We start from the raw sequence: 25,334 nt of genomic DNA, 5'->3' as shown, positions 1-25,334 counted from the left end.
CCCCCACCCCCAGGCAGCCCCCAATCTTGCACCCACATTACTGTCACGCCCCCCCCCCCCCCTTTACGATCTCGGCACCTCCCAGCATGCAGCAGGGTGGGGTCCCGCTCACCTGAACCAATCTCTTCAGCTGGGCGTTCTGCTGTATCAGCCGCGTCTTATCCTCCTCCAGAGTGAAGATATACTCTGCCGTCTGCTGCAGGATGGCCGCCTGCCGGGAGAAGAATTAGGTCCCAAAAAAATTAACTGACCCCCTCCCCCGAAGCGTCGACTGCACACTACAACAACAACTTCACTCGGATGGCACCGCCAACACGGCGACCGGCAGAACACCCTGAGGAAAGGGCAGAGGAACTGAATAGTCTTCACGGTGGAAGACAGCAGTGGGATGCCAGAGCTCCAGGACAGCCGGGAGGGGGGCGGGCACAGGGGAGTCCATCACTAAGGAGAAAGTTCTGGGGGAAAGTCTGACGGTGGATAAATCGCCTGGACCAGATGGACTGCACCGCAGGGCTCGAATGGAGAGAGCTGAGGGAATTGTGGAGGCATCGGTGGTGATCTTTCAGGAATCGCTGGGGGCAGGGAGGGTGCCAGAGGACTGGAAAGTAGTGAATGTAACACGGCTGTTTAAAGAAGGGAGGGGGGCAGCAGACGGGAGATTATAGGCCGGTTAACCTGACCGTCATCGGCAAGATTTTAGAGTCCGTTATTAAAGATGAGATTGCAGAGTACTTGATAAAGTAGGACTGAGTCAGCACAGCTTTGTCGCGGGGAGGTCACGTCTGACAAATCTGTTAGAGATCTTTGAGGAGGTAACAAGGAAGGTAGATAAAGGAGAACCAGTGGATGTGATTTATTTAGATTTCCAGAAGGCCTTTGACAAGGTGCCACATGAGAGACTGTTAAGAACTCCACTGGCATGGAGAGAGGTCAGAGTGGGGATAAAGGGGTCTTTTTCAGGATGGCAGCCAGTGACTAGTGGCGTGTCTCAGGGGTCAGTGCTGGGACCGCAGCGTTTGACAATAAACATTAATGATTTGGAGGAAGGAACTGAAGGCACTGTTGCTAAGTTTACAGATGATACAAAGATACGTAGAGGGACAGGTAGTATTGAGGAAGGGGGGGGGGGGCTGCAGAAGGACATGGACAGGTTAGGAGAGTGGGCTAAGAAGTGGCAGATGGAATACACTGTGGAAAAGTGTGAGGTTATACACTTTGGGAGGAGGAATAGAGGTACAGACATGGGGGGGGGGTGGGGGAGCACAGGGGGGCCTGGGGCAGGACAGAGGAGGGCCCCAAGGTGGGGGCGGGGGTGCCCTGGGCAGGACACAGGGGGGTGAGTCCAGGGCAGGGGGGAAGCCTGGGATGGGACGGGCACAGGGTGGGGTGGGGTGGGACCCGAGGTGGGGTGGAGGAGGGGGCCCAGGGTAGGAATGGGGGGTGGGCGGGGGGGGGGGGGGGGCGCAATAGCCCAATCAAAGAGGTTGGTTTTACACAGCGATTGTAAAAGGGAGGCAGTTTCGGAGTTTGGGACCCAGCCACCAACGATCGCACCGGGGAAACTGGGCCTGGTGCCCAAACTGGGCAGTCACACGGATCCAGGAACTGTGGCAAATACAAGAACCACCACCCCCGCACCCCCCCACCTCGTCCAGTGACGGAACAGCGAGCGTCCTCCCTCTGATGAAGCTGAGAGACGGTGAGCTGGGACTCACTCACGGGATGGCGGTGGCGCAGTGGGACTGTCGCTGGACTAGTAACCCAGAGACTCTGAGTAACGCTCTGGGGACCTGGGTTCAAATCCCATCACAGCAACCGAATTAAATTTAAAAAGTCACCATGAAACCATTGTCGATTGTCAGCATCCGGGTCACTAATGTCCTTTAGGGAGGGAAATCTGCCATCCTTACCCGGTCTGGCCTACATGTGACTCCAGAGCCACAACAATGTGGGTGACTCTCAACTGCCCCCCTGAGAGAGTTAGTAAATCACTGAGGGAGAGAGCGAGAAATTCACAGAGAGAGAGATAGAGAGAGAGAGACAGACTGTGTGATTCACTGGGGAAGAGAGAAATTCGCTGGGAGGGAGAGAGACAAATTTACTGAAAAAGAGCGCGAGTAATTCTCTGGGACAGAGAGAGAGCGCGAGTAATTCTCTGGGAGAGAGAGAGAGAGCGAGTAATTCTCTGGGAGAGAGAGAGAGAGCGAGTAATTCTCTGGGAGAGAGAGAGAGAGCGAGTAATTCTCTGGGAGAGAGAGAGAGAGCGAGTAATTCTCTGGGAGAGAGAGAGAGAGCGAGTAATTCTCTGGGAGAGAGAGAGAGAGCGAGTAATTCTCTGGGAGAGAGAGAGAGAGCGAGTAATTCTCTGGGAGAGAGAGAGAGAGCGAGTAATTCTCTGGGAGAGAGAGAGAGAGCGCGAGTAATTCTCTGGAGAGAGAGAGAGAGCGAGTAATTCTCTGGGAGAGAGAGAGAGAGCGCGAGTAATTCTCTGGGAGAGAGAGAGAGAGCGAGTAATTCTCTGGGAGAGAGAGAGAGAGCGAGTAATTCTCTGGGAGAGAGAGAGAGCGCGAGTAATTCTCTGGGAGAGAGAGAGAGAGCGAGTAATTCTCTGGGAGAGAGAGAGAGAGCGAGTAATTCTCTGGGAGAGAGAGAGAGAGTGCGAGTAATTCTCTGGGAGAGAGAGAGAGAGCGCGAGTAATTCTCTGGGAGAGAGAGAGAGCGCGAGTAATTCTCTGGGACAGAGAGAGAGAGCGCGAGTAATTCTCTGGGAGAGAGAGAGAGAGCGAGTAATTCTCTGGGAGAGAGAGAGAGCGAGTAATTCTCTGGGAGAGAGAGAGAGAGCGCGAGTAATTCTCTGGGAGAGAGAGAGAGCGCGAGTAATTCTCTGGGAGAGAGAGAGAGCGAGTAATTCTCTGGGAGAGAGAGAGAGAGAGCGAGTAATTCTCTGGGAGAGAGAGAGAGAGCGCGAGTAATTCTCTGGGAGAGAGAGAGAGAGCGCGAGTAATTCTCTGGGGAGAGAGAGAGAGCGCGAGTAATTCTCTGGGAGAGAGAGGGAGCGCGAGTAATTCTCTGGGACAGAGAGAGAGAGAGCGCGAGTAATTCTCTGGGAGAGAGAGAGAGCGCGAGTAATTCTCTGGGAGAGAGAGAGAGCGAGTAATTCTCTGGGAGAGAGAGAGAGCGCGAGTAATTCTCTGGGAGAGAGAGAGAGCGCGAGTAATTCTCTGGGAGAGAGAGAGAGAGAGCGAGTAATTCTCTGGGAGAGAGAGAGAGCGAGTAATTCTCTGGGACAGAGAGAGAGAGCGCGAGTAATTCTCTGGGAGAGAGAGAGAGCGAGTAATTCTCTGGGAGAGAGAGAGAGAGCGAGTAATTCTCTGGGAGAGAGAGAGAGCGCGAGTAATTCTCTGGGGGAGAGAGAGAGCGCGAGTAATTCTCTGGGAGAGAGAGAGAGCGCGAGTAATTCTCTGGGACAGAGAGAGAGAGAGCGTGAGTAATTCTCTGGGAGAGAGAGAGAGCGAGTAATTCTCTGGGACAGAGAGAGAGAGCGTGAGTAATTCTCTGGGAGAGAGAGAGAGCGCGAGTAATTCTCTGGGAGAGAGAGAGCGCGAGTAATTCTCTGGGAGAGAGAGAGAGCGAGTAATTCTCTGGGAGAGAGAGAGAGCGCGAGTAATTCTCTGGGAGAGAGAGAGAGCGCGAGTAATTCTCTGGGAGAGAGAGAGAGAGCGCGAGTAATTCTCTGGGAGAGAGAGAGAGCGCGAGTAATTCTCTGGGAGAGAGAGAGAGAGCGAGTAATTCTCTGGGAGAGAGAGAGAGCGCGAGTAATTCTCTGGGAGAGAGAGAGAGCGCGAGTAATTCTCTGGGAGAGAGAGAGAGCGCGAGTAATTCTCTGGGAGAGAGAGAGAGCGCGAGTAATTCTCTGGGAGAGAGAGAGAGCGCGAGTAATTCTCTGGGAGAGAGAGAGAGAGCGCGAGTAATTCTCTGGGAGAGAGAGAGAGAGAGAGAGTAATTCTCTGGGAGAGAGAGAGAGCGCGAGTAATTCTCTGGGAGAGAGAGAGAGCGCGAGTAATTCTCTGGGAGAGAGAGAGAGAGCGAGTAATTCTCTGGGAGAGAGAGAGAGAGCGCGAGTAATTCTCTGGGAGAGAGAGAGAGAGCGAGTAATTCTCTGGGAGAGAGAGAGAGCGCGAGTAATTCTCTGGGAGAGAGAGAGAGCGCGAGTAATTCTCTGGGAGAGAGAGAGAGAGCGAGTAATTCTCTGGGAGAGAGAGAGCGAGTAATTCTCTGGGAGAGAGAGAGAGCGCGAGTAATTCTCTGGGAGAGAGAGAGAGCGCGAGTAATTCTCTGGGAGAGAGAGAGCGAGTAATTCTCTGGGAGAGAGAGAGAGGCGAGTAATTCTCTGGGAGAGAGAGAGAGCGCGAGTAATTCTCTGGGAGAGAGAGAGAGCGCGAGTAATTCTCTGGAGAGAGAGAGAGAGAGAGCGCGAGTAATTCTCTGGGAGAGAGAGAGAGAGAGAGAGCGAGTAATTCTCTGGGAGAGAGAGAGCGCGAGTAATTCTCTGGGAGAGAGAGAGAGCGCGAGTAATTCTCTGGAGAGAGAGAGAGAGAGCGCGAGTAATTCTCTGGGACAGAGAGAGAGAGCGCGAGTAATTCTCTGGGACAGAGAGAGAGAGAGCGAGTAATTCTCTGGGAGAGAGAGAGAGAGCGCGAGTAATTCTCTGGGAGAGAGAGAGAGCGCGAGTAATTCTCTGGAGAGAGAGAGAGAGCGCGAGTAATTCTCTGGGACAGAGAGAGAGAGCGAGTAATTCTCTGGGAGAGAGAGAGAGAGAGCGCGAGTAATTCTCTGGGACAGAGAGAGAGAGCGAGTAATTCTCTGGAGAGAGAGAGAGAGAGCGCGAGTAATTCTCTGGGAGAGAGAGAGAGAGCGCGAGTAATTCTCTGGGAGAGAGAGAGAGAGAGAGCGCGAGTAATTCTCTGGGAGAGAGAGAGAGCGAGTAATTCTCTGGGAGAGAGAGAGAGCGAGTAATTCTCTGGGAGAGAGAGAGAGAGAGCGCGAGTAATTCTCTGGGAGAGAGAGAGAGCGAGTAATTCTCTGGGAGAGAGAGAGAGAGCGCGAGTAATTCTCTGGGAGAGAGAGAGAGCGAGTAATTCTCTGGGAGAGAGAGAGAGAGAGCGAGTAATTCTCTGGAGAGAGAGAGAGAGACGCGAGTAATTCTCTGGGAGAGAGAGAGAGAGCGAGTAATTCTCTGGGAGAGAGAGAGAGAGCGAGTAATTCTCTGGGAGAGAGAGAGAGAGAGCGCGAGTAATTCTCTGGGACAGAGAGAGAGAGCGAGTAATTCTCTGGGAGAGAGAGAGAGAGCGCGAGTAATTCTCTGGGAGAGAGAGAGAGCGCGAGTAATTCTCTGGGAGAGAGAGAGAGCGCGAGTAATTCTCTGGGAGAGAGAGAGAGAGAGCGCGAGTAATTCTCTGGGACAGAGAGAGCGCGAGTAATTCTCTGGGAGAGAGAGAGAGAGCGAGTAATTCTCTGGGAGAGAGAGAGAGAGCGCGAGTAATTCTCTGGGACAGAGAGAGAGAGCGAGTAATTCTCTGGGAGAGAGAGAGAGCGCGAGTAATTCTCTGGGAGAGAGAGAGAGAGAGCGCGAGTAATTCTCTGGGAGAGAGAGAGAGCGCGAGTAATTCTCTGGGAGAGAGAGAGAGAGCGCGAGTAATTCTCTGGGAGAGAGAGAGAGCGAGTAATTCTCTGGGAGAGAGAGAGAGCGAGTAATTCTCTGGGAGAGAGAGAGAGAGAGCGAGTAATTCTCTGGGACAGAGAGAGAGAGAGCGCGAGTAATTCTCTGGGAGAGAGAGAGAGAGCGCGAGTAATTCTCTGGGAGAGAGAGAGAGCGCGAGTAATTCTCTGGGAGAGAGAGAGAGAGAGTAATTCTCTGGGAGAGAGAGAGAGAGCGAGTAATTCTCTGGGAGAGAGAGAGAGAGCGAGTAATTCTCTGGGAGAGAGAGAGAGCGAGTAATTCTCTGGGAGAGAGAGAGAGAGCGCGAGTAATTCTCTGGGAGAGAGAGAGAGCGCGAGTAATTCTCTGGGAGAGAGAGAGAGAGCGCGAGTAATTCTCTGGGAGAGAGAGAGAGAGAGCGCGAGTAATTCTCTGGGAGAGAGAGAGAGAGAGCGCGAGTAATTCTCTGGGACAGAGAGAGAGAGCGAGTAATTCTCTGGGAGAGAGAGAGAGAGAGCGCGAGTAATTCTCTGGGAGAGAGAGAGAGAGCGCGAGTAATTCTCTGGGAGAGAGAGAGAGCGCGAGTAATTCTCTGGGAGAGAGAGAGAGAGCGCGAGTAATTCTCTGGGAGAGAGAGAGAGAGAGCGCGAGTAATTCTCTGGGAGAGAGAGAGAGCGCGAGTAATTCTCTGGGAGAGAGAGAGAGAGAGCGCGAGTAATTCTCTGGGACAGAGAGAGAGAGCGAGTAATTCTCTGGGAGAGAGAGAGAGAGAGCGCGAGTAATTCTCTGCGAGAGAGAGAGAGAGAGCGCGAGTAATTCTCTGGGAGAGAGAGAGAGAGAGCGCGAGTAATTCTCTGGGACAGAGAGAGAGAGAGCGCGAGTAATTCTCTGGGAGAGAGAGAGAGAGAGCGCGAGTAATTCTCTGGGAGAGAGAGAGAGCGCGAGTAATTCTCTGGGAGAGAGAGAGAGCGCGAGTAATTCTCTGGGAGAGAGAGAGAGAGAGCGCGAGTAATTCTCTGGGAGAGAGAGAGAGAGAGAGCGAGTAATTCTCTGGGAGAGAGAGAGAGAGCGCGAGTAATTCTCTGGGACAGAGAGAGAGAGCACGAGTAATTCTCTGGGAGAGAGAGAGAGCGCGAGTAATTCTCTGGGAGAGAGAGAGAGAGAGCGCGAGTAATTCTCTGGGACAGAGAGAGAGAGCGAGTAATTCTCTGGGACAGAGAGAGAGCGCGAGTAATTCTCTGGGACAGAGAGAGAGAGCGAGTAATTCTCTGGGAGAGAGAGAGAGAGCGAGAGTAATTCTCTGGGACAGAGAGAGAGAGCGAGTAATTCTCTGGGAGAGAGAGAGAGAGAGCGCGAGTAATTCTCTGGGAGAGAGAGAGAGAGAGCGCGAGTAATTCTCTGGGAGAGAGAGAGAGAGCGCGAGTAATTCTCTGGGAGAGAGAGAGAGAGAGAGCGCGAGTAATTCTCTGGGAGAGAGAGAGAGCGCGAGTAATTCTCTGGGAGAGAGAGAGAGCGCGAGTAATTCTCTGGGAGAGAGAGAGAGCGCGAGTAATTCTCTGGGAGAGAGAGAGAGCGCGAGTAATTCTCTGGGAGAGAGAGAGAGAGCGAGTAATTCTCTGGGAGAGAGAGAGAGAGAGAGCGCGAGTAATTCTCTGGGAGAGAGAGAGCGAGTAATTCTCTGGGAGAGAGAGAGAGCGAGTAATTCTCTGGGAGAGAGAGAGAGCGAGTAATTCTCTGGGAGAGAGAGAGAGAGCGAGTAATTCTCTGGGAGAGAGAGAGAGAGAGAGCGCGAGTAATTCTCTGGGAGAGAGAGCGCGAGTAATTCTCTGGGAGAGAGAGAGCGAGTAATTCTCTGGGAGAGAGAGAGAGCGAGTAATTCTCTGGGAGAGAGAGAGAGAGCGAGTAATTCTCTGGGAGAGAGAGAGAGAGAGAGCGCGAGTAATTCTCTGGGACAGAGAGAGCGAGTAATTCTCTGGGACAGAGAGAGCGCGAGTAATTCTCTGGGAGAGAGAGAGAGCGCGAGTAATTCTCTGGGAGAGAGAGAGAGAGCGCGAGTAATTCTCTGGGAGAGAGAGAGAGAGCGAGTAATTCTCTGGGAGAGAGAGAGAGAGCGAGTAATTCTCTGGGACAGAGAGAGAGCGCGAGTAATTCTCTGGGAGAGAGAGAGAGAGCGCGAGTAATTCTCTGGGAGAGAGAGAGAGCGCGAGTAATTCTCTGGGACAGAGAGAGAGCGCGAGTAATTCTCTGGGAGAGAGAGAGAGAGCACGAGTAATTCTCTGGGAGAGAGAGAGAGAGAGAGCGCGAGTAATTCTCTGGGAGAGAGAGAGAGAGCGAGTAATTCTCTGGGAGAGAGAGAGAGCGAGTAATTCTCTGGGAGAGAGAGAGAGAGCGCGAGTAATTCTCTGGGAGAGAGAGAGAGAGCGAGTAATTCTCTGGGAGAGAGAGAGAGAGCGAGTAATTCTCTGGGAGAGAGAGAGAGAGAGAGCGCGAGTAATTCTCTGGGAGAGAGAGCGCGAGTAATTCTCTGGGAGAGAGAGAGCGAGTAATTCTCTGGGAGAGAGAGAGAGCGAGTAATTCTCTGGGAGAGAGAGAGAGAGCGAGTAATTCTCTGGGAGAGAGAGAGAGAGAGAGCGCGAGTAATTCTCTGGGACAGAGAGAGCGAGTAATTCTCTGGGACAGAGAGAGCGCGAGTAATTCTCTGGGAGAGAGAGAGAGCGCGAGTAATTCTCTGGGAGAGAGAGAGAGCGCGAGTAATTCTCTGGGAGAGAGAGAGAGCGCGAGTAATTCTCTGGGAGAGAGAGAGAGAGCGCGAGTAATTCTCTGGGAGAGAGAGAGAGCGCGAGTAATTCTCTGGGAGAGAGAGAGAGAGCACGAGTAATTCTCTGGGAGAGAGAGAGAGAGAGAGCGCGAGTAATTCTCTGGGAGAGAGAGAGAGAGCGAGTAATTCTCTGGGAGAGAGAGAGAGAGCGAGAGTAATTCTCTGGGACAGAGAGAGAGCGCGAGTAATTCTCTGGGAGAGAGAGAGAGCGCGAGTAATTCTCTGGGAGAGAGAGAGAGAGCGCGAGTAATTCTCTGGGAGAGAGAGAGAGAGAGAGCGCGAGTAATTCTCTGGGAGAGAGAGAGAGAGAGCGCGAGTAATTCTCTGGGAGAGAGAGAGAGAGCGCGAGTAATTCTCTGGGAGAGAGAGAGAGAGCGAGTAATTCTCTGGGAGAGAGAGAGAGAGCGCGAGTAATTCTCTGGGAGAGAGAGAGAGAGCACGAGTAATTCTCTGGGAGAGAGAGAGAGAGAGCGCGAGTAATTCTCTGGGAGAGAGAGAGAGAGCACGAGTAATTCTCTGGGAGAGAGAGAGAGCGCGAGTAATTCTCTGGGAGAGAGAGAGAGAGCGAGTAATTCTCTGGGAGAGAGAGAGAGCGAGTAATTCTCTGGGAGAGAGAGAGAGCGAGTAATTCTCTGGGAGAGAGAGAGAGCGAGTAATTCTCTGGGAGAGAGAGAGAGAGAGCGCGAGTAATTCTCTGGGAGAGAGAGAGAGCGCGAGTAATTCTCTGGGAGAGAGAGAGAGAGCGAGTAATTCTCTGGGAGAGAGAGAGAGAGCGAGTAATTCTCTGGGAGAGAGAGAGAGCGCGAGTAATTCTCTGGGAGAGAGAGAGAGAGCGAGTAATTCTCTGGGAGAGAGAGAGAGAGCGAGTAATTCTCTGAGAGAGAGAGAGAGAGAGCGCGAGTAATTCTCTGGGAGAGAGAGAGAGCGCGAGTAATTCTCTGGGAGAGAGAGAGAGCGCGAGTAATTCTCTGGGAGAGAGAGAGAGAGAGCGCGAGTAATTCTCTGGGACAGAGAGAGAGCGCGAGTAATTCTCTGGGAGAGAGAGAGAGCGCGAGTAATTCTCTGGGAGAGAGAGAGAGAGAGCGCGAGTAATTCTCTGGGAGAGAGAGAGAGCGCGAGTAATTCTCTGGGACAGAGAGCGCGAGTAATTCTCTGGGACAGAGAGAGCGAGTAATTCTCTGGGACAGAGAGAGCGAGTAATTCTCTGGGACAGAGAGAGCGAGTAATTCTCTGGGACAGAGAGAGCGAGTAATTCTCTGGGACAGAGAGAGCGAGTAATTCTCTGGGACAGAGAGAGCGAGTAATTCTCTGGGACAGAGAGAGCGAGTAATTCTCTGGGACAGAGAGAGCGAGTAATTCTCTGGGACAGAGAGAGCGAGTAATTCTCTGGGACAGAGAGAGCGAGTAATTCTCTGGGACAGAGAGAGCGAGTAATTCTCTGGGACAGAGAGAGCGAGTAATTCTCTGGGACAGAGAGAGCGAGTAATTCTCTGGGACAGAGAGAGCGAGTAATTCTCTGGGACAGAGAGAGCGAGTAATTCTCTGGGACAGAGAGAGCGAGTAATTCTCTGGGACAGAGAGAGCGAGTAATTCTCTGGGACAGAGAGAGCGAGTAATTCTCTGGGAGAGAGAGAGCGAGTAATTCTCTGGGACAGAGAGAGCGAGTAATTCTCTGGGACAGAGAGAGCGAGTAATTCTCTGGGACAGAGAGAGCGAGTAATTCTCTGGGACAGAGAGAGCGAGTAATTCTCTGGGAGAGAGAGAGCGAGTAATTCTCTGGGACAGAGAGAGCGAGTAATTCTCTGGGAGAGAGAGAGCGAGTAATTCTCTGGGAGAGAGAGCGCGAGTAATTCTCTGGGACAGAGAGAGCGAGTAATTCTCTGGGAGAGAGAGCGCGAGTAATTCTCTGGGACAGAGAGAGCGAGTAATTCTCTGGGAGAGAGAGAGCGAGTAATTCTCTGGGACAGAGAGAGCGAGTAATTCTCTGGGACAGAGAGAGCGAGTAATTCTCTGGGAGAGAGAGCGCGAGTAATTCTCTGGGAGAGAGAGCGAGTAATTCTCTGGGAGAGAGAGAGCGCGAGTAATTCTCTGGGAGAGAGAGAGAGCGCGAGTAATTCTCTGGGAGAGAGAGAGAGCGCGAGTAATTCTCTGGGAGAGAGACACAGAGAGAGAGAGAGAGAGAGTGTGAGTAATTCCCTGGAAGGGAGAGAGAGTGAGCGAGAGTAAGTAATTCTCTGGGACAGAGAGAGCGAGTAATTCTCTGGGAGAGAGAGAGAGAGAGCGCGAGTAATTCTCTGGGACAGAGAGAGAGAGAGCGCGAGTAATTCTCTGGGAGAGAGAGAGAGAGTAATTCTCTGGGACAGAGAGAGCGAGTAATTCTCTGGGACAGAGAGAGAGAGAGCGCGAGTAATTCTCTGGGACAGAGAGAGAGAGCGCGAGTAATTCTCTGGGAGAGAGAGAGAGAGCGCGAGTAATTCTCTGGGAGAGAGAGAGAGAGCGCGAGTAATTCTCTGGGAGAGAGAGAGAGCGAGTAATTCTCTGGGAGAGAGAGAGAGCGCGAGTAATTCTCTGGGAGAGAGAGAGAGAGCGAGTAATTCTCTGGGAGAGAGAGAGAGAGCGAGTAATTCTCTGGGAGAGAGAGAGCGAGTAATTCTCTGGGAGAGAGAGAGAGCGCGAGTAATTCTCTGGGAGAGAGAGAGAGCGAGTAATTCTCTGGGAGAGAGAGAGAGAGAGAGCGCGAGTAATTCTCTGGGAGAGAGAGAGAGCGCGAGTAATTCTCTGGGAGAGAGAGAGAGCGAGTAATTCTCTGGGAGAGAGAGAGAGCGCGAGTAATTCTCTGGGAGAGAGAGAGAGCGCGAGTAATTCTCTGGGAGAGAGAGAGAGCGCGAGTAATTCTCTGGGAGAGAGAGAGAGCGCGAGTAATTCTCTGGGAGAGAGAGAGAGCGCGAGTAATTCTCTGGGAGAGAGAGAGAGCGCGAGTAATTCTCTGGGAGAGAGAGAGAGCGCGAGTAATTCTCTGGGAGAGAGAGAGAGCGCGAGTAATTCTCTGGGAGAGAGAGAGAGCGCGAGTAATTCTCTGGGAGAGAGAGAGAGCGCGAGTAATTCTCTGGGAGAGAGAGAGAGCGAGTAATTCTCTGGGAGAGAGAGAGAGAGCGAGTAATTCTCTGGGAGAGAGAGAGAGCGAGTAATTCTCTGGGAGAGAGAGAGAGAGAGAGCGCGAGTAATTCTCTGGGAGAGAGAGAGAGCGCGAGTAATTCTCTGGGAGAGAGAGAGAGCGCGAGTAATTCTCTGGGAGAGAGAGAGAGAGCGCGAGTAATTCTCTGGGAGAGAGAGAGAGCGCGAGTAATTCTCTGGGAGAGAGAGAGAGCGCGAGTAATTCTCTGGGAGAGAGAGAGAGCGCGAGTAATTCTCTGGGAGAGAGAGAGAGAGAGCGAGTAATTCTCTGGGAGTGAGAGAGAGCGCGAGTAATTCTCTGGGAGAGAGAGAGAGCGCGAGTAATTCTCTGGGACAGAGAGAGCGAGTAATTCTCTGGGACAGAGAGAGCGAGTAATTCTCTGGGACAGAGAGAGCGAGTAATTCTCTGGGACAGAGAGAGCGAGTAATTCTCTGGGAGAGAGAGAGCGAGTAATTCTCTGGGAGAGAGAGCGCGATTAATTCTCTGGGACAGAGAGAGCGAGTAATTCTCTGGGACAGAGAGAGCGAGTAATTCTCTGGGACAGAGAGAGCGAGTAATTCTCTGGGAGAGAGAGAGAGAGAGCGAGTAATTCTCTGGGACAGAGAGAGCGAGTAATTCTCTGGGACAGAGAGAGCGAGTAATTCTCTGGGAGAGAGAGAGAGAGAGCGAGTAATTCTCTGGGACAGAGAGAGCGAGTAATTCTCTGGGAGAGAGAGAGCGAGTAATTCTCTGGGAGAGAGAGAGCGAGTAATTCTCTGGGAGAGAGAGAGCGAGTAATTCTCTGGGACAGAGAGAGAGCGAGTAATTCTCTGGGAGAGAGAGAGCGAGTAATTCTCTGGGAGAGAGAGAGAGCGCGAGTAATTCTCTGGGAGAGAGAGAGAGAGCGCGAGTAATTCTCTGGGAGAGAGAGAGCGCGAGTAATTCTCTGGGAGAGAGAGAGCGCGAGTAATTCTCTGGGAGAGAGAGAGCGCGAGTAATTCTCTGGGAGAGAGAGAGCGAGTAATTCTCTGGGACAGAGAGAGCGAGTAATTCTCTGGGACAGAGAGAGCGAGTAATTCTCTGGGACAGAGAGAGCGAGTAATTCTCTGGGACAGAGAGAGCGAGTAATTCTCTGGGACAGAGAGAGCGAGTAATTCTCTGGGACAGAGAGAGCGAGTAATTCTCTGGGACAGAGAGAGCGAGTAATTCTCTGGGACAGAGAGAGCGAGTAATTCTCTGGGACAGAGAGAGCGAGTAATTCTCTGGGACAGAGAGAGCGAGTAATTCTCTGGGACAGAGAGAGCGAGTAATTCTCTGGGAGAGAGAGAGCGAGTAATTCTCTGGGACAGAGAGAGCGAGTAATTCTCTGGGACAGAGAGAGCGAGTAATTCTCTGGGACAGAGAGAGCGCGAGTAATTCTCCGGGGGAGAGAGAGAGAGCGCGAGTAATTCTCTGGGAGAGAGAGAGAGAGCGCGAGTAATTCTCTGGGAGAGAGAGAGAGCGCGAGTAATTCTCTGGGAGAGAGAGAGAGAGCGAGTAATTCTCTGGGACAGAGAGCGCGAGTAATTCTCTGGGAGAGAGAGCGCGAGTAATTCTCTGGGAGAGAGAGCGCGAGTAATTCTCTGGGACAGAGAGAGCGAGTAATTCTCTGGGAGAGAGAGAGCGAGTAATTCTCTGGGAGAGAGAGAGCGAGTAATTCTCTGGGACAGAGAGAGCGAGTAATTCTCTGGGAGAGAGAGAGCGAGTAATTCTCTGGGAGAGAGAGAGAGAGCGAGTAATTCTCTGGGAGAGAGAGCGCGAGTAATTCTCTGGGAGAGAGAGGGAGCGAGTAATTCTCTGGGAGAGAGAGAGAGCGCGAGTAATTCTCTGGGACAGAGAGAGCGAGAGTAATTCTCTGGGACAGAGAGAGCGAGTAATTCTCTGGGACAGAGAGAGCGAGTAATTCTCTGGGACAGAGAGAGCGAGTAATTCTCTGGGACAGAGAGAGAGCGAGAGTAATTCTCTGGGACAGACAGAGCGAGTAATTCTCTGGGAGAGAGAGAGAGAGCGAGAGTAATTCTCTGGGACAGAGAGAGAGCGAGAGTAATTCTCTGGGAGAGAGAGAGCGAGAGTAATTCTCTGGGAGAGAGAGAGCGAGAGTAATTCTCTGGGAGAGAGAGAGCGAGAGTAATTCTCTGGGAGAGAGAGAGCGAGAGTAATTCTCTGGGAGAGAGAGAGCGAGAGTAATTCTCTGGGACAGAGAGAGCGAGAGTAATTCTCTGGGACAGAGAGAGCGAGAGTAATTCTCTGGGAGAGAGAGAGCGAGAGTAATTCTCTGGGACAGAGAGAGCGAGAGTAATTCTCTGGGACAGAGAGAGCGAGAGTAATTCTCTGGGACAGAGAGAGCGAGAGTAATTCTCTGGGACAGAGAGAGCGAGAGTAATTCTCTGGGACAGAGAGAGCGAGAGTAATTCTCTGGGACAGAGAGAGCGAGAGTAATTCTCTGGGACAGAGAGAGCGAGAGTAATTCTCTGGGACAGAGAGAGCGAGAGTAATTCTCTGGGACAGAGAGAGCGAGAGTAATTCTCTGGGACAGAGAGAGCGAGAGTAATTCTCTGGGACAGAGAGAGCGAGAGTAATTCTCTGGGACAGAGAGAGCGAGAGTAATTCTCTGGGACAGAGAGAGCGAGAGTAATTCTCTGGGACAGAGAGAGCGAGAGTAATTCTCTGGGACAGAGAGAGCGAGAGTAATTCTCTGGGACAGAGAGAGCGAGAGTAATTCTCTGGGACAGAGAGAGCGAGAGTAATTCTCTGGGACAGAGAGAGCGAGAGTAATTCTCTGGGACAGAGAGAGCGAGAGTAATTCTCTGGGACAGAGAGAGCGAGAGTAATTCTCTGGGACAGAGAGAGCGAGAGTAATTCTCTGGGACAGAGAGAGCGAGAGTAATTCTCTGGGACAGAGAGAGCGAGAGTAATTCTCTGGGACAGAGAGAGCGAGAGTAATTCTCTGGGACAGAGAGAGCGAGAGTAATTCTCTGGGACAGAGAGAGCGAGAGTAATTCTCTGGGACAGAGAGAGCGAGAGTAATTCTCTGGGACAGAGAGAGAGAGAGTAATTCTCTGGGACAGAGAGAGCGAGTAATTCTCTGGGACAGAGAGAGCGCGAGTAATTCTCTGGGAGAGAGAGAGAGCGCGAGTAATTCTCTGGGAGAGAGAGAGAGCGCGAGTAATTCTCTGGGAGAGAGAGAGCGAGTAATTCTCTGGGACAGAGAGAGCGCGAGTAATTCTCTGGGACAGAGAGAGCGCGAGTAATTCTCTGGGACAGAGAGAGCGAGAGTAATTCTCTGGGACAGAGAGAGCGAGAGTAATTCTCTGGGACAGAGAGAGCGAGTAATTCTCTGGGACAGAGAGAGCGCGAGTAATTCTCTGGGACAGAGAGAGCGAGTAATTCTCTGGGACAGAGAGAGCGAGTAATTCTCTGGGACAGAGAGAGCGAGTAATTCTCTGGGACAGAGAGAGCGAGTAATTCTCTGGGACAGAGAGAGCGAGTAATTCTCTGGGACAGAGAGAGCGAGTAATTCTCTGGGACAGAGAGAGCGAGTAATTCTCTGGGACAGAGAGAGCGAGTAATTCTCTGGGACAGAGAGAGCGAGTAATTCTCTGGGACAGAGAGAGCGCGAGTAATTCTCTGGGACAGAGAGAGCGCGAGTAATTCTCTGGGACAGAGAGAGCGAGTAATTCTCTGGGACAGAGAGAGCTCCACTCTCAGAGAGAGAAAAGCACTCTAATGGAATGAGTATTTGGAAGCAGGTTGTGGTGTTAGGTTGTTCGATGTGTGGGACACTGGCTCCAATAAAAACAGGAAAGCCTCTTGCTTGCGAGGCTCCGAGCTACAGCGCCAGGACAATGGATGAATAGGAAGGAAGGAAGGGAGAAGAATCCCCTCTGGTGAACGAACCTTGCTGAGTTTCTCCCCGTCTGTGTGAGGCAGGAGCACTTTGAGTGACTGGAACCCGGCATTGATGCTCTGCATTCGCCGTCTCTCGTTGCTGTTGGCGATTTCCCTGCGGATGCGCCGGTCATGATCCCGCTGGCTCTCCGGTGTCAGCGGGATGTTCGAGAGGCTGCGTTCGGAAACACAGACAAGGCAGGCAGTCAGATGGGCTGAACGGCCTCCCCTGTTGTGTGCGGCTGGCTATTCCCTCCGCTCCCCTGACCCCCAGCACGCTGCCCACTCTCGCCCTGGGCACAGGCAACCCTTCCAGCGAGCCCGCGCCCCCACACTCACTCCGAAACTACCCAGTGTCACTCAGTGCCCACCGAGCCTGTGCTGGAGGGGAACAGGCCCTTCGGCCCACCAAGCCTGTGCTAGCACACGATGCCTTTTCTAAGCTAAAAACCATTTGCCTTTACACAGTCCGTATCCCTCTATCCCCACCCCATTTACGTATCTGTCAAGATGCCTCTATCTCCTTTGCGGCAACCTCTGACCTTCTCCTCTGCCCCAGAACAGAAGGGGCAGTATGGACAAGTTGGGCCGAAGGGCCTGTTTCCACGCTGGAAACCTGGGTGACCTCCGCCACCCACTTTCCCCCTATACAACTCTTTACATTCCAACATTTTGTTCCACGGTCAAGGACCACCAAAAATATTAATTCCACATTGGCACAGCGGTTAGCACCGCTGCCTCAGGGAGCCGGGTTCGATTCCCGGCTCGGGTCACCGCCTGCACATTCTCCCCGTGTCTGCGTGGGTTTCCTCCGGGTGCTCCGGTTTCCTCCCACAGTCTGAAAGACGTGCTGGTTAGGGTGGATTGGGCCGTGATAAATTCTCCCTCAGTGTAACCCAAACAGGAGTGTGGCGACTAGGGGAGTCTCACAGTAACTTCATTGCAGTGTTAATGTAAGCCTACTTGTGACACTGATAAATAAATCTTTAATATGGTTGTTTAGGAAGATTTAGACTGGAAACATTAACTCTCTTTCTCTCTCCCCAGACACTGACAGACTTTATCCAGTATTTTGTTTCGGATTTCTGCAGCCGCAGTATTTTAGTTTTGTCTCGATCCAGTTTTCCCTCCGTTTCCCAATCACACTGAATCCGATCTCTCCCCGGGATTTCCTGCGTAAAATGTCCCGGAGATCAGTGTGACAGTTCATCGCTTTCACAGAATCCCTACAGCGCAGGAAGCCATTCAGCCCGTCGAGTCTGTACTGACCACAGTCCATTCAGCCCATCGAGTCTGTACTGACCACAGTCCATTCAGCCCATCGACTCTGCACCAACACAAACTTTCTGCCCTTCACCCAGCCTGGCCCAGTTTAGCCCAGCGTATAACAACACCGATTTGCATTCACGTAGCACCTTCAAACATCCCCGCCTCACAGCGCAGCGGACTAAACTCCACACCAAGCCTCCGAGGCCAACATTAGGGCAGGTGACCAGATATTTGGTCAGAGCTCGTTTAAAAAGAAAAAGTGTGTGGAAGGAGAGAAGTGGCTTCATCAGATCCCTGACGGCCGTTCGGCCCATCGATTCTGCACTGACTATCGCTGACAGAATACCTTACCCAGGCCATTCACCCCTATCCTATCTCTGTGACTCCAGAGGAATGAACAGAAGCGAGGACGGAAAGCGGAGAAATCCAGATCTTTACCAAAATCAGATCCTACCGTCTGTCTGATGGAGAGGGGAGGCCAGTGGCTCGTGTGTATAGCATGGACTGGGGCGGGGAGGGGGTGGGGGTTGTATGTCCCACCTCTGCACATTCTACGTAAACTAGGAGTGTTAGAACACGGAGGTCAAACAGATTGTTACAGATCTATCACTGTGGGCTCGGAGGGGTTATATATAAATGAAATAGTTTTGAACAAGAGATAGATCACTTTTATTCTTTTGTGTTTAGAGTTTATTTATTAGTCTCACAAGTAGGCTGACATTAACACTGCAATGAAGTTACTGTGAAAGTCCCCTAGTCACACCGTGGGTGGCACGGTAGCAGTGGTTAGCACTGCTGCCTCACAGCTCCAGAGTTCGATCCCCGGCTCGGGTCACTGTCTGTGTGGAGTCTGCACATTCTCCCCGTGTCTGCGTGGGTTTCCTCCCACAGTCCAAAGATGTTAGGTGCTAATGAAATTGCCCCTTAGTGTCCTGAGATGTGTAGGTTAGAGGGATTAACGGGTCAATATGTAGGGATATGGGGACAGGGAATGGGTGGGATTGCAGACTCAATGGGCTGAATGGCCTCTTCCTGCACTGTAGGGATTCTGTGATGCCACACTCCGGCGCCTGTTCGGGTTACACTGAGGGAGAATTTAGCACGGCCAGTGCACCCTAACCGGTGCGTCTTTCGGGAAGGAACGAGAGTACCCGGAGGAAACCCACACAGACACGGGGAGAATGTGCAAACTCCACACAGACAGTGACCCGAGCCGGGAATCGAACCTGGGTCCCTGGAGCTGTGAAGCAGCCGTGCTAACCCACTGTGCCACCCCTATTATTACGGTGTAATCGCTGAGATCTGGTTTTCTACAATGCATCGGCACCAAGATTTTTCAAAAACTATTTCAGCAAAACCCCCTGACCCCAGAACTCCCCCACCCTGGCCAAGACAATCCCACCCCCCCCCACAACATCCGAGATCTCATCAGCGCCAGAGGGACCGCCCCCCCCCCACTCCTAAAACCTGCACCCCCCCACCCCCGCCAACTCGAGAATCGCACCACCCTGCGGCCAACTCCCACACATCCCAGAGGCCACAATCCCCTCACTCCTGAGATCACCACCCACAAGACCACCACGAGAGACAGACCCCCAAAATCGACCCCCCCACGCCCGCCACCACCACCACCACCACACCAGAACCCCCAAAACCACAATCCCACCAACCACAGAGATACCACCCTGGGAGCTATCGCCTTCAGGTTTGATGCAGAAAGGAGAGAGAGAAAGAGAGAGAGAGAAGGGGGGTGGGGAGAGAGAGAGAGAGAGAGAGAGACGGGGGGTGGGGAGAGGGAGAGAGAGAGAGAGAGAGAGAGAGAGACACGGGGGTGGGGAGGGAGAGAGAGACACACACAGAGTGGGAGAGAGAGAGAGAGACACAGACACACACAGAGGGGGGAGAGAGAGAGACACACAGAGTGGGAGAGAGAGAGAGACACAGACACACACAGAGGGGGAGAGAGAGAGAGAGAGAGAGAGAGAGAGACACAGAGGGGGAGAGAGAGAGAGAGACACACACAGAGTGGGAGAGAGAGACAGACACAGAGGGGGAGAGAGAGAGACACACACACACAGAGTGGGAGAGAGAGACACAGACACACACAGAGGGGGAGAGAGAGAGAGACATAGAGAGGTGAATGGAGTTGTGTTATGGGTGTTTTCCAGCGGGGAGCAGTCTCCCTGCTGTCTCTGTTACACAGCTGGCTTCACACCGCGACTCTGCTTCCTGGAAACCGGCCAACAGCCCCAATCCCGAGCGGCAAACACCAGATCCACCCCAGGGCAAACCAGCTACCAGCAGACCCTGGTGGCACGGGGCTGGCAACAAGAGGGCCCACACAGGAGGTCCCAGAGCACCCAGCTTCCCCAAGTCACCCAGAGACCACTGCAACCACCAGCCCCCCGATCGCAGCACCCCCCCCCCCCCGAGCCTCTCCATGTTTCTTTTGTTTTAAAACAGCATTTCGTCAAATCTCCTTCCCACTGAAAGCACCCCCTCCCCCCCAAACATCGGGAATCACTTCTACCGACCAGGGCTGCACCCCCACCAATCGCACTGCACTCATCTGAACAGGAGGAAGCCATTCAGCCCATCGAGTCTGTTCTATCAGATCAAGGCTGCTTTTACAATCCATAGAAATCACAGGAGCCCCGCAGTGCACAAGGAGGCCATTCAGCCCATCGAGTCTGTACTGACTGCAATCCCAATCCCACCCAGGCCCTACTCCTGTAACTCCACATATTTCCCCAGCTAATCTTTGCATCCCGGGGCACTAAGGGGCAATTTAGCACGGCCAATGCACCCTAACCTGCACCTCTTTCAGACTGTGGGAGGAAACCGGAGCGCCCGGAGGAAACCCACGCAGACACGGGGAGAAGGTACAGGCAGTGACCCGAGCCGGGAATCGAACCCAGGACCCTGGAGCTGTGAAACAGCAGTGCTAACCCACTGTGCCACCGTGCCACCCACATTCCCACGTCTCTACTGCCCTTGTCCTTCTAGATGGTAACAATCGTGGGTTTGGAAGGTGCTGTCTAAGCATCTTTGGTGAGTTGCTGCAGTGCATCTTGTAGATGGTACACACTGCTGCTACTGAGTGTCGGTGGTGGAGGGGGTGAATGTTTGAGGATGGGGGGGGGGCCAATTGAGCGGGGCTGCTTTATCCTGGATGGTGTGGGGCTTCTCGAGTGTTGTTGGAGCTGCTCCCATCCAGGCAAATGGGGAATATCCCAAAACACTCCTGACTTGTGTCCTTGTAGATGGTGGACAGGCTCTGGGGGGAGTCAGGAGGTGAGTTACTCTCCGCAGGATTCCCAGCCTCTGACCTGCTCTGGGAGCCACTGTATCTATACGGCTGGGTCCAGTTCGGTTTCTGGTCAATGGTAACCCCCAGGTTGTTAATAGCGGGGGGATTCCCTAATGGTAATGACATGGGGTGATGGTTAGATTGTTGGAGATGCCCGTGGCCTGATGCTTACGTGACACAAACATTACTTCTGACAGTGCTGCACTCCCTCAGTACTGCACTGGAGAATCAGCCTTGGTTTTTCTGGTGGGGTGAGCGTGCGACCAGCTAACACACACAGCAGATGAAGGCAATTCGGCCCATCGACTCAGCACTGACTCTGAAAAAGCACCTTATCCAGGCCCACACCCCCACCCTATCCCTGTAACCCCACACATTTTCCCATGGCCAATCCACCTAACCCACACATCTTTAGGTTGTGGGAGGAAACTGGAGCACCCAGAGGAAACCCACGCAGACACTGGGGGAATGTGCAGACTCCAAACAAATTACAACGGGTTGTGAATGTAGCCCAGTCCATCACACAAACCAGCCTCCCATCCACTGACTCTGTCTACACTTCCCGCTGCCTTGGCAAAGCAGCCGGCATTATCAAGGATCCCACACACCCCAGACATTCCCTCTTCCACCTTCTTCCATCAGCAGAAAGATAAAGAGTCTGAAAATGCATACCAACCGACTCAAGAACAGCTTCTTCCCTGCTGCCATCAACTTTTGGATGGACTAGATGTGGAGGCATTGGAAAGGGTGCAGAGGAGGTTTACCAGGATGTTGCCTGGTATGGTGGGAAGGTCTTATGAGGAAAGGCTGAGGGACTTGAGGTTGTTTTCGTTACAGAGAAGAAGGTTAAGAGGTGACCTAATTGAGGCATACAAGATGATCAAGGGGTTAGATAGGGTGGATAGTGAGAGCCTTTTTCCTCGGATGGTGATGGCTAACATGAGGGGACATAGCTTTAAATTGAGGGGTGGTAATTATAGGACGGATGTCAGAGGTAGGTTCTTTACTCAGAGGGTAGTAAGGGCGTGGAATGCCCTGCCTGCAGCAGTTGTGGACTCGCCAACTTTAAGGGCGTTCAAATGGTCAGTGGATAGGCATATGGATAACATTGGAATAGTTTAGGTTAGAGGGTCATTAGATTGGTTCCACTGGTCGGTGCAACATCGAGGGCCGAAGGGCCTGTACTGCGCTGGAATGTTCTATGACTTACTTAATATTAAGCTGATCTTTCTCTACATCCTAGCTATGACTGTAACATTACATTCTGAACCCTCTTCTTTCAATGGGGGGGGCACAGTGGTTAACACTGCTGCCTCGCCAGGGACCCGGGTTTGATTCCAGACTTGAATCACTGCGCAGAGTCTGCATGTTCTCCCCGTGTCTGCGTGGGTTTCCTCCGGGTGATCCGGTTTCCTCCCACAGTCCAAAGATGTGCGGGTTAGGTTGACTGACTGTGCTAAATTGGTGTCAGGGGGATGAGCAGTGTAAATACATGGGGTTGGGGCCTGGGTGGGACTGTTGTCAGTACAGACTCAGTGGGCCGAATGATTCTTTCTCTCTGGTCTGCTCTGCTCTGTCCGTATAGCGCACAAGGATACTTTTCGCTGTATACCAATATGTGTGACAATAATAAAATCAAATGTGACGGTCACCCAAACCAGGAACTGAACCCAGCTCCCCTGGTGCTGCGAGGCATAAGAAATAGGAGCAGGAGTAGGCCATCTAGCCCCTCGAGCCTGCCCCCCCATTCAATAAGATCATGGCTGATCTGAAGTGGATCAGTTCCACTTTCCTGCTTTCTCCCCATAACCCTTAATTCCCTTGTCTATCAGAAACCTATCTACCCGTGACTTAAATATATTCAGCAAGGTAGCCTCCACCACTTCAATGGGCAGAGAATTCCAGAGATTCACCACCCTTTGAGTGAAGAAGTTCCTCCTCAACTCTGATCTAAACTGCACCCCCCTTATCTTGAGGCTGTGTCCTCTAGTCTTGTTGTCCTTTCTGAGCGGGAAGAATCTCTCTACCTTTACCCTATCCATCCCTTTCATTATCTTATACGTCTCTATAAGATCCCCCCTCATCCTTCTAAACTCCAGCGAGTACAGACCCAGTCTATTCAGTCTCTCTTCATAGTTTAACCCCCTCATCTCCGGTATCAGCCTAGTGAACCTCCTCTGTACTCCCTCCAAGGCCAAAATATCCTTGCGCAAGTGCGGCGACCAAAACTGCACACAGTACTCCAGCTGTGGCCTCACCAGTGCCCTATACAGCTGCAGCAAGACCTCCCTGCTTTTATATTCTATCCCCCTCGCTATAAAGGTCAGCATCCCATTTGCCTTCCTGACCACCTGCTGCACCTGCAGACTGGGTTTTTGCGACTCGTGCACAAGGACCCCCAGGTCCCTCTGCACCGTCGCCTGCTGCAGCTTTTCGCCCTTTAAATAGTGATCCCTCCTACTATTATTCCTGCCAAAGTGGATAACCCCACACTTGCTAACACTGTACTCCAATGAGGCTGATGGTTTTTTTTAAAACAGCTAACCCGCCGTCCAAGTCCTAACTAAAGTGGCCGACCGTGTGAGTGGAAGGAGCACTGATCACAGGTTGAAGAGATGTGTATTGTCTCCAGGCAGTACAGCAAGTGAGGTTTTTACTAAGTAAGTTTAAGTAAGCCAGGCAGCAGTGCTAACCCACTGTGCCCACCCACAACAACTGTACACTAAGAATGCAGTGCAGTACAGCAGGGATTTAAAAAAAAAGTGTGGGGGGGGGCTTCCTGTTCACAGGGGTCCCTGTTCTGCTTGAGGTGGTGGAGTCTCTGAGACAGGCACCAGTTGCCAGCAGGAGGAGGAGGAGGAGGCTGGAGGCACCCAGAGTTCACGCCCTCCTCGGAATGCTGCCCATCACAACCAGACCACAGCCAATCGCATTCACCCAACAGCCTGTGTCAATTTCAGGCTCATTCATAAAATCCACAACATCCTCCTCCCTCCCCCCCCCCCCACCAGCTCCTTCCTGCAGAACCTACAACCAGTCCCAGAGCCTCCCAGTCTGTTACAAACACGGGATTACATTCCAAGTGTCACTGGATTATTAAAGTAAGAAACCTGGTGTTTGAGAGAACTTTTCTGACTGTGTTTACCCCAGTCCAACGCCGGCATCTCCACATCCTGATTGTTGAAGAAAGGGTTTGTCTCGTCTCAAATAAATGACAACTCTTTTTTCCCCTCCCCTCCTCGAAAGCTCTCACCCAGAATTAAATAAATGCATTAAAATATTCGCTTCAAAAGATGCGTTTGGTGGGGTGGGGTGGGGTGGGGGGGGGAGGTACCAGTTTCTTCAGTTTATCCAGAAGTGGTCAATTTCATTTCCAGAAATTATTGAAAGTTTTTGTTTTAAAATGGAAATTATTGAAAGGGTTTTTTGTGGAAATTGTGCATCTTTAAGTGTTTGCAGTCCTAACATTTCACAGCTCTCCCCCACACCATCAAAATAAAAATGCAATGTTGATTTGGAGAGGTTTAACAATCAAATCTGTTTCATTATAAAAGTGTGTGTGTTATGTTGCTGTGTCTGAATGCGCGGTGAGTCGCAAACAGCGGCGCTGGGATTGTCGGATTGAACTGGGGAGAGAGGGAGGGAAACAGGCGAGAAATCTATTTCTTCTTTTAAAAAAACAGTTTTGCAAACTTCCCCCCCAACACACACAAATTCCACAGTATATTTCCCTCGAATCCGGGCCCAAACATCGACCGCATTTGCAAATAGAGGGGACACGGGCCAGCAAAGGAAAGACAAGGCAAATCAAATAAAACGGCTATTTTTTTTAAATGTTAAATGCCACGGTTTAAAATGCTTCCTTTTCCTGGCGGGGCTTTACAAGCATTTTCAACAACGCACACACATACAGTCGCAATTCCTACAACACACACTCACTCCCCCTACAAAATACACAATTCCTCCAACACACACACTCACTCCCCCTACAAAATACACAATTCCTACAAAACACACACTCACACTCTCCCTACAAAATACACAATTCCTCCAACACACACACTCACTCCCCCTACAAAATACACAATTCCTACAAAACACACACTCACACTCTCCCTACAAAATACACAATTCCTACAAAACACACACTCACACTCTCCCTACAAAATACACAATTCCTCCAACAAACTCACACTCCCCCCCTACAAAATACACAATTCTACAAAACACTCACACTCCCCCACAACACACAATTGCTATAGCGCGCATACACAATTTCTACAACAAAAAAGAGGCTTGCAACCAAAATTTTTTAAAAAAGCTACAAAAAGAGGGGAATCTCCACAAATAAGGAGGGGGGGGGAAGAAATAAGATTTCATTTTGAGAATTGTGTAAAAAAAAGTCATGTGGGAAGAAACAACTTTTTTTAAAAAAAGTGGGAGGATCCACATGGCAAAACAAAATAGAGAGAGAGATTGAGGGGCGGCCATTATCTGCAGGGGAGAGGAGGAGGAGGGGGGATTTAGTGGGTAAAAAAAGGGGGTTTGCCGCCCAGAGGGAGGGGGATTCCCTCCACGTGGGGCCCTTTGGAACGTTGATACATTGTGGAATGTTGCAAAGTTCGGATACAATCTGCGGGGATTCCAAAATGGAACGTTGGGTGATCCGCGCTCCCACGTGCTCCTCCCCCCTCTCTCTCTCTCTGCAAAGGAGATTTAACTCCAATTTCATCCCCACTTTTAAACAGGAGCTTTCTTTATCTGTGTGTGGGAGGGTGGTATTAACCCTGTCTGTCCCACGTGGTGCAGGGTATTTAAATACCCCCCCTTGTTGTTGTTGTTGTTGCTACCCCAGTGTTACCTTGTTTCTGGAAATAAACAAACTGGATACCAACCTGCACAAGCCTCCAATCACTTCCTTCTCCGCTTTGCGGAATTCCTGCAGCGTCTTCTGGCTGGGATAATAAGCCATCGGTTCCTTCGCTTGCATTCCCCCACCCGCCCCCTCCCTCTAAAGAAGGGACGGTGTAGCTGGGGTAAGGGGGGGGAAACCTGGCCTGTTTTGACACAAACACAAGTTGTAGTAAAAACATTCAGCAATGGCGGGAAACAGCTGGAACCTCGTGGTCAGCTGGAGCCGCAGCACCGCTTTCTGCAT

At 51.7% G+C, this 25,334-nt stretch overlaps 1 protein-coding gene across 1 annotated transcript; it reads right to left on the bottom strand.

Moving 5' to 3' along the window:
* Window positions 1–67: 67 nt before the first annotated feature.
* LOC145340585 (transcription factor AP-4-like) lies at window positions 68–25,334 on the bottom strand (the record flags this gene model as incomplete). Its single annotated transcript, XM_080185052.1, has 3 exons — window positions 25,072–25,334; window positions 15,607–15,772; window positions 68–211 (listed from the first exon to the last, which is right to left on the bottom strand). Coding segments are annotated over exons 1-3 (405 nt in total), but the record flags the coding sequence as incomplete, so codon positions are not given.

This window comes from Carcharhinus amblyrhynchos, unplaced genomic scaffold (genome assembly GCF_965287045.1).
Source record: "Carcharhinus amblyrhynchos unplaced genomic scaffold, sCarAmb.v2.hapA chromosome_1171, whole genome shotgun sequence".
NCBI lineage: Eukaryota > Metazoa > Chordata > Chondrichthyes > Carcharhiniformes > Carcharhinidae > Carcharhinus > Carcharhinus amblyrhynchos.
Note: the sequence above shows the minus strand (reverse complement) of the source record. Positions and strands in the feature narration are given on the sequence as shown.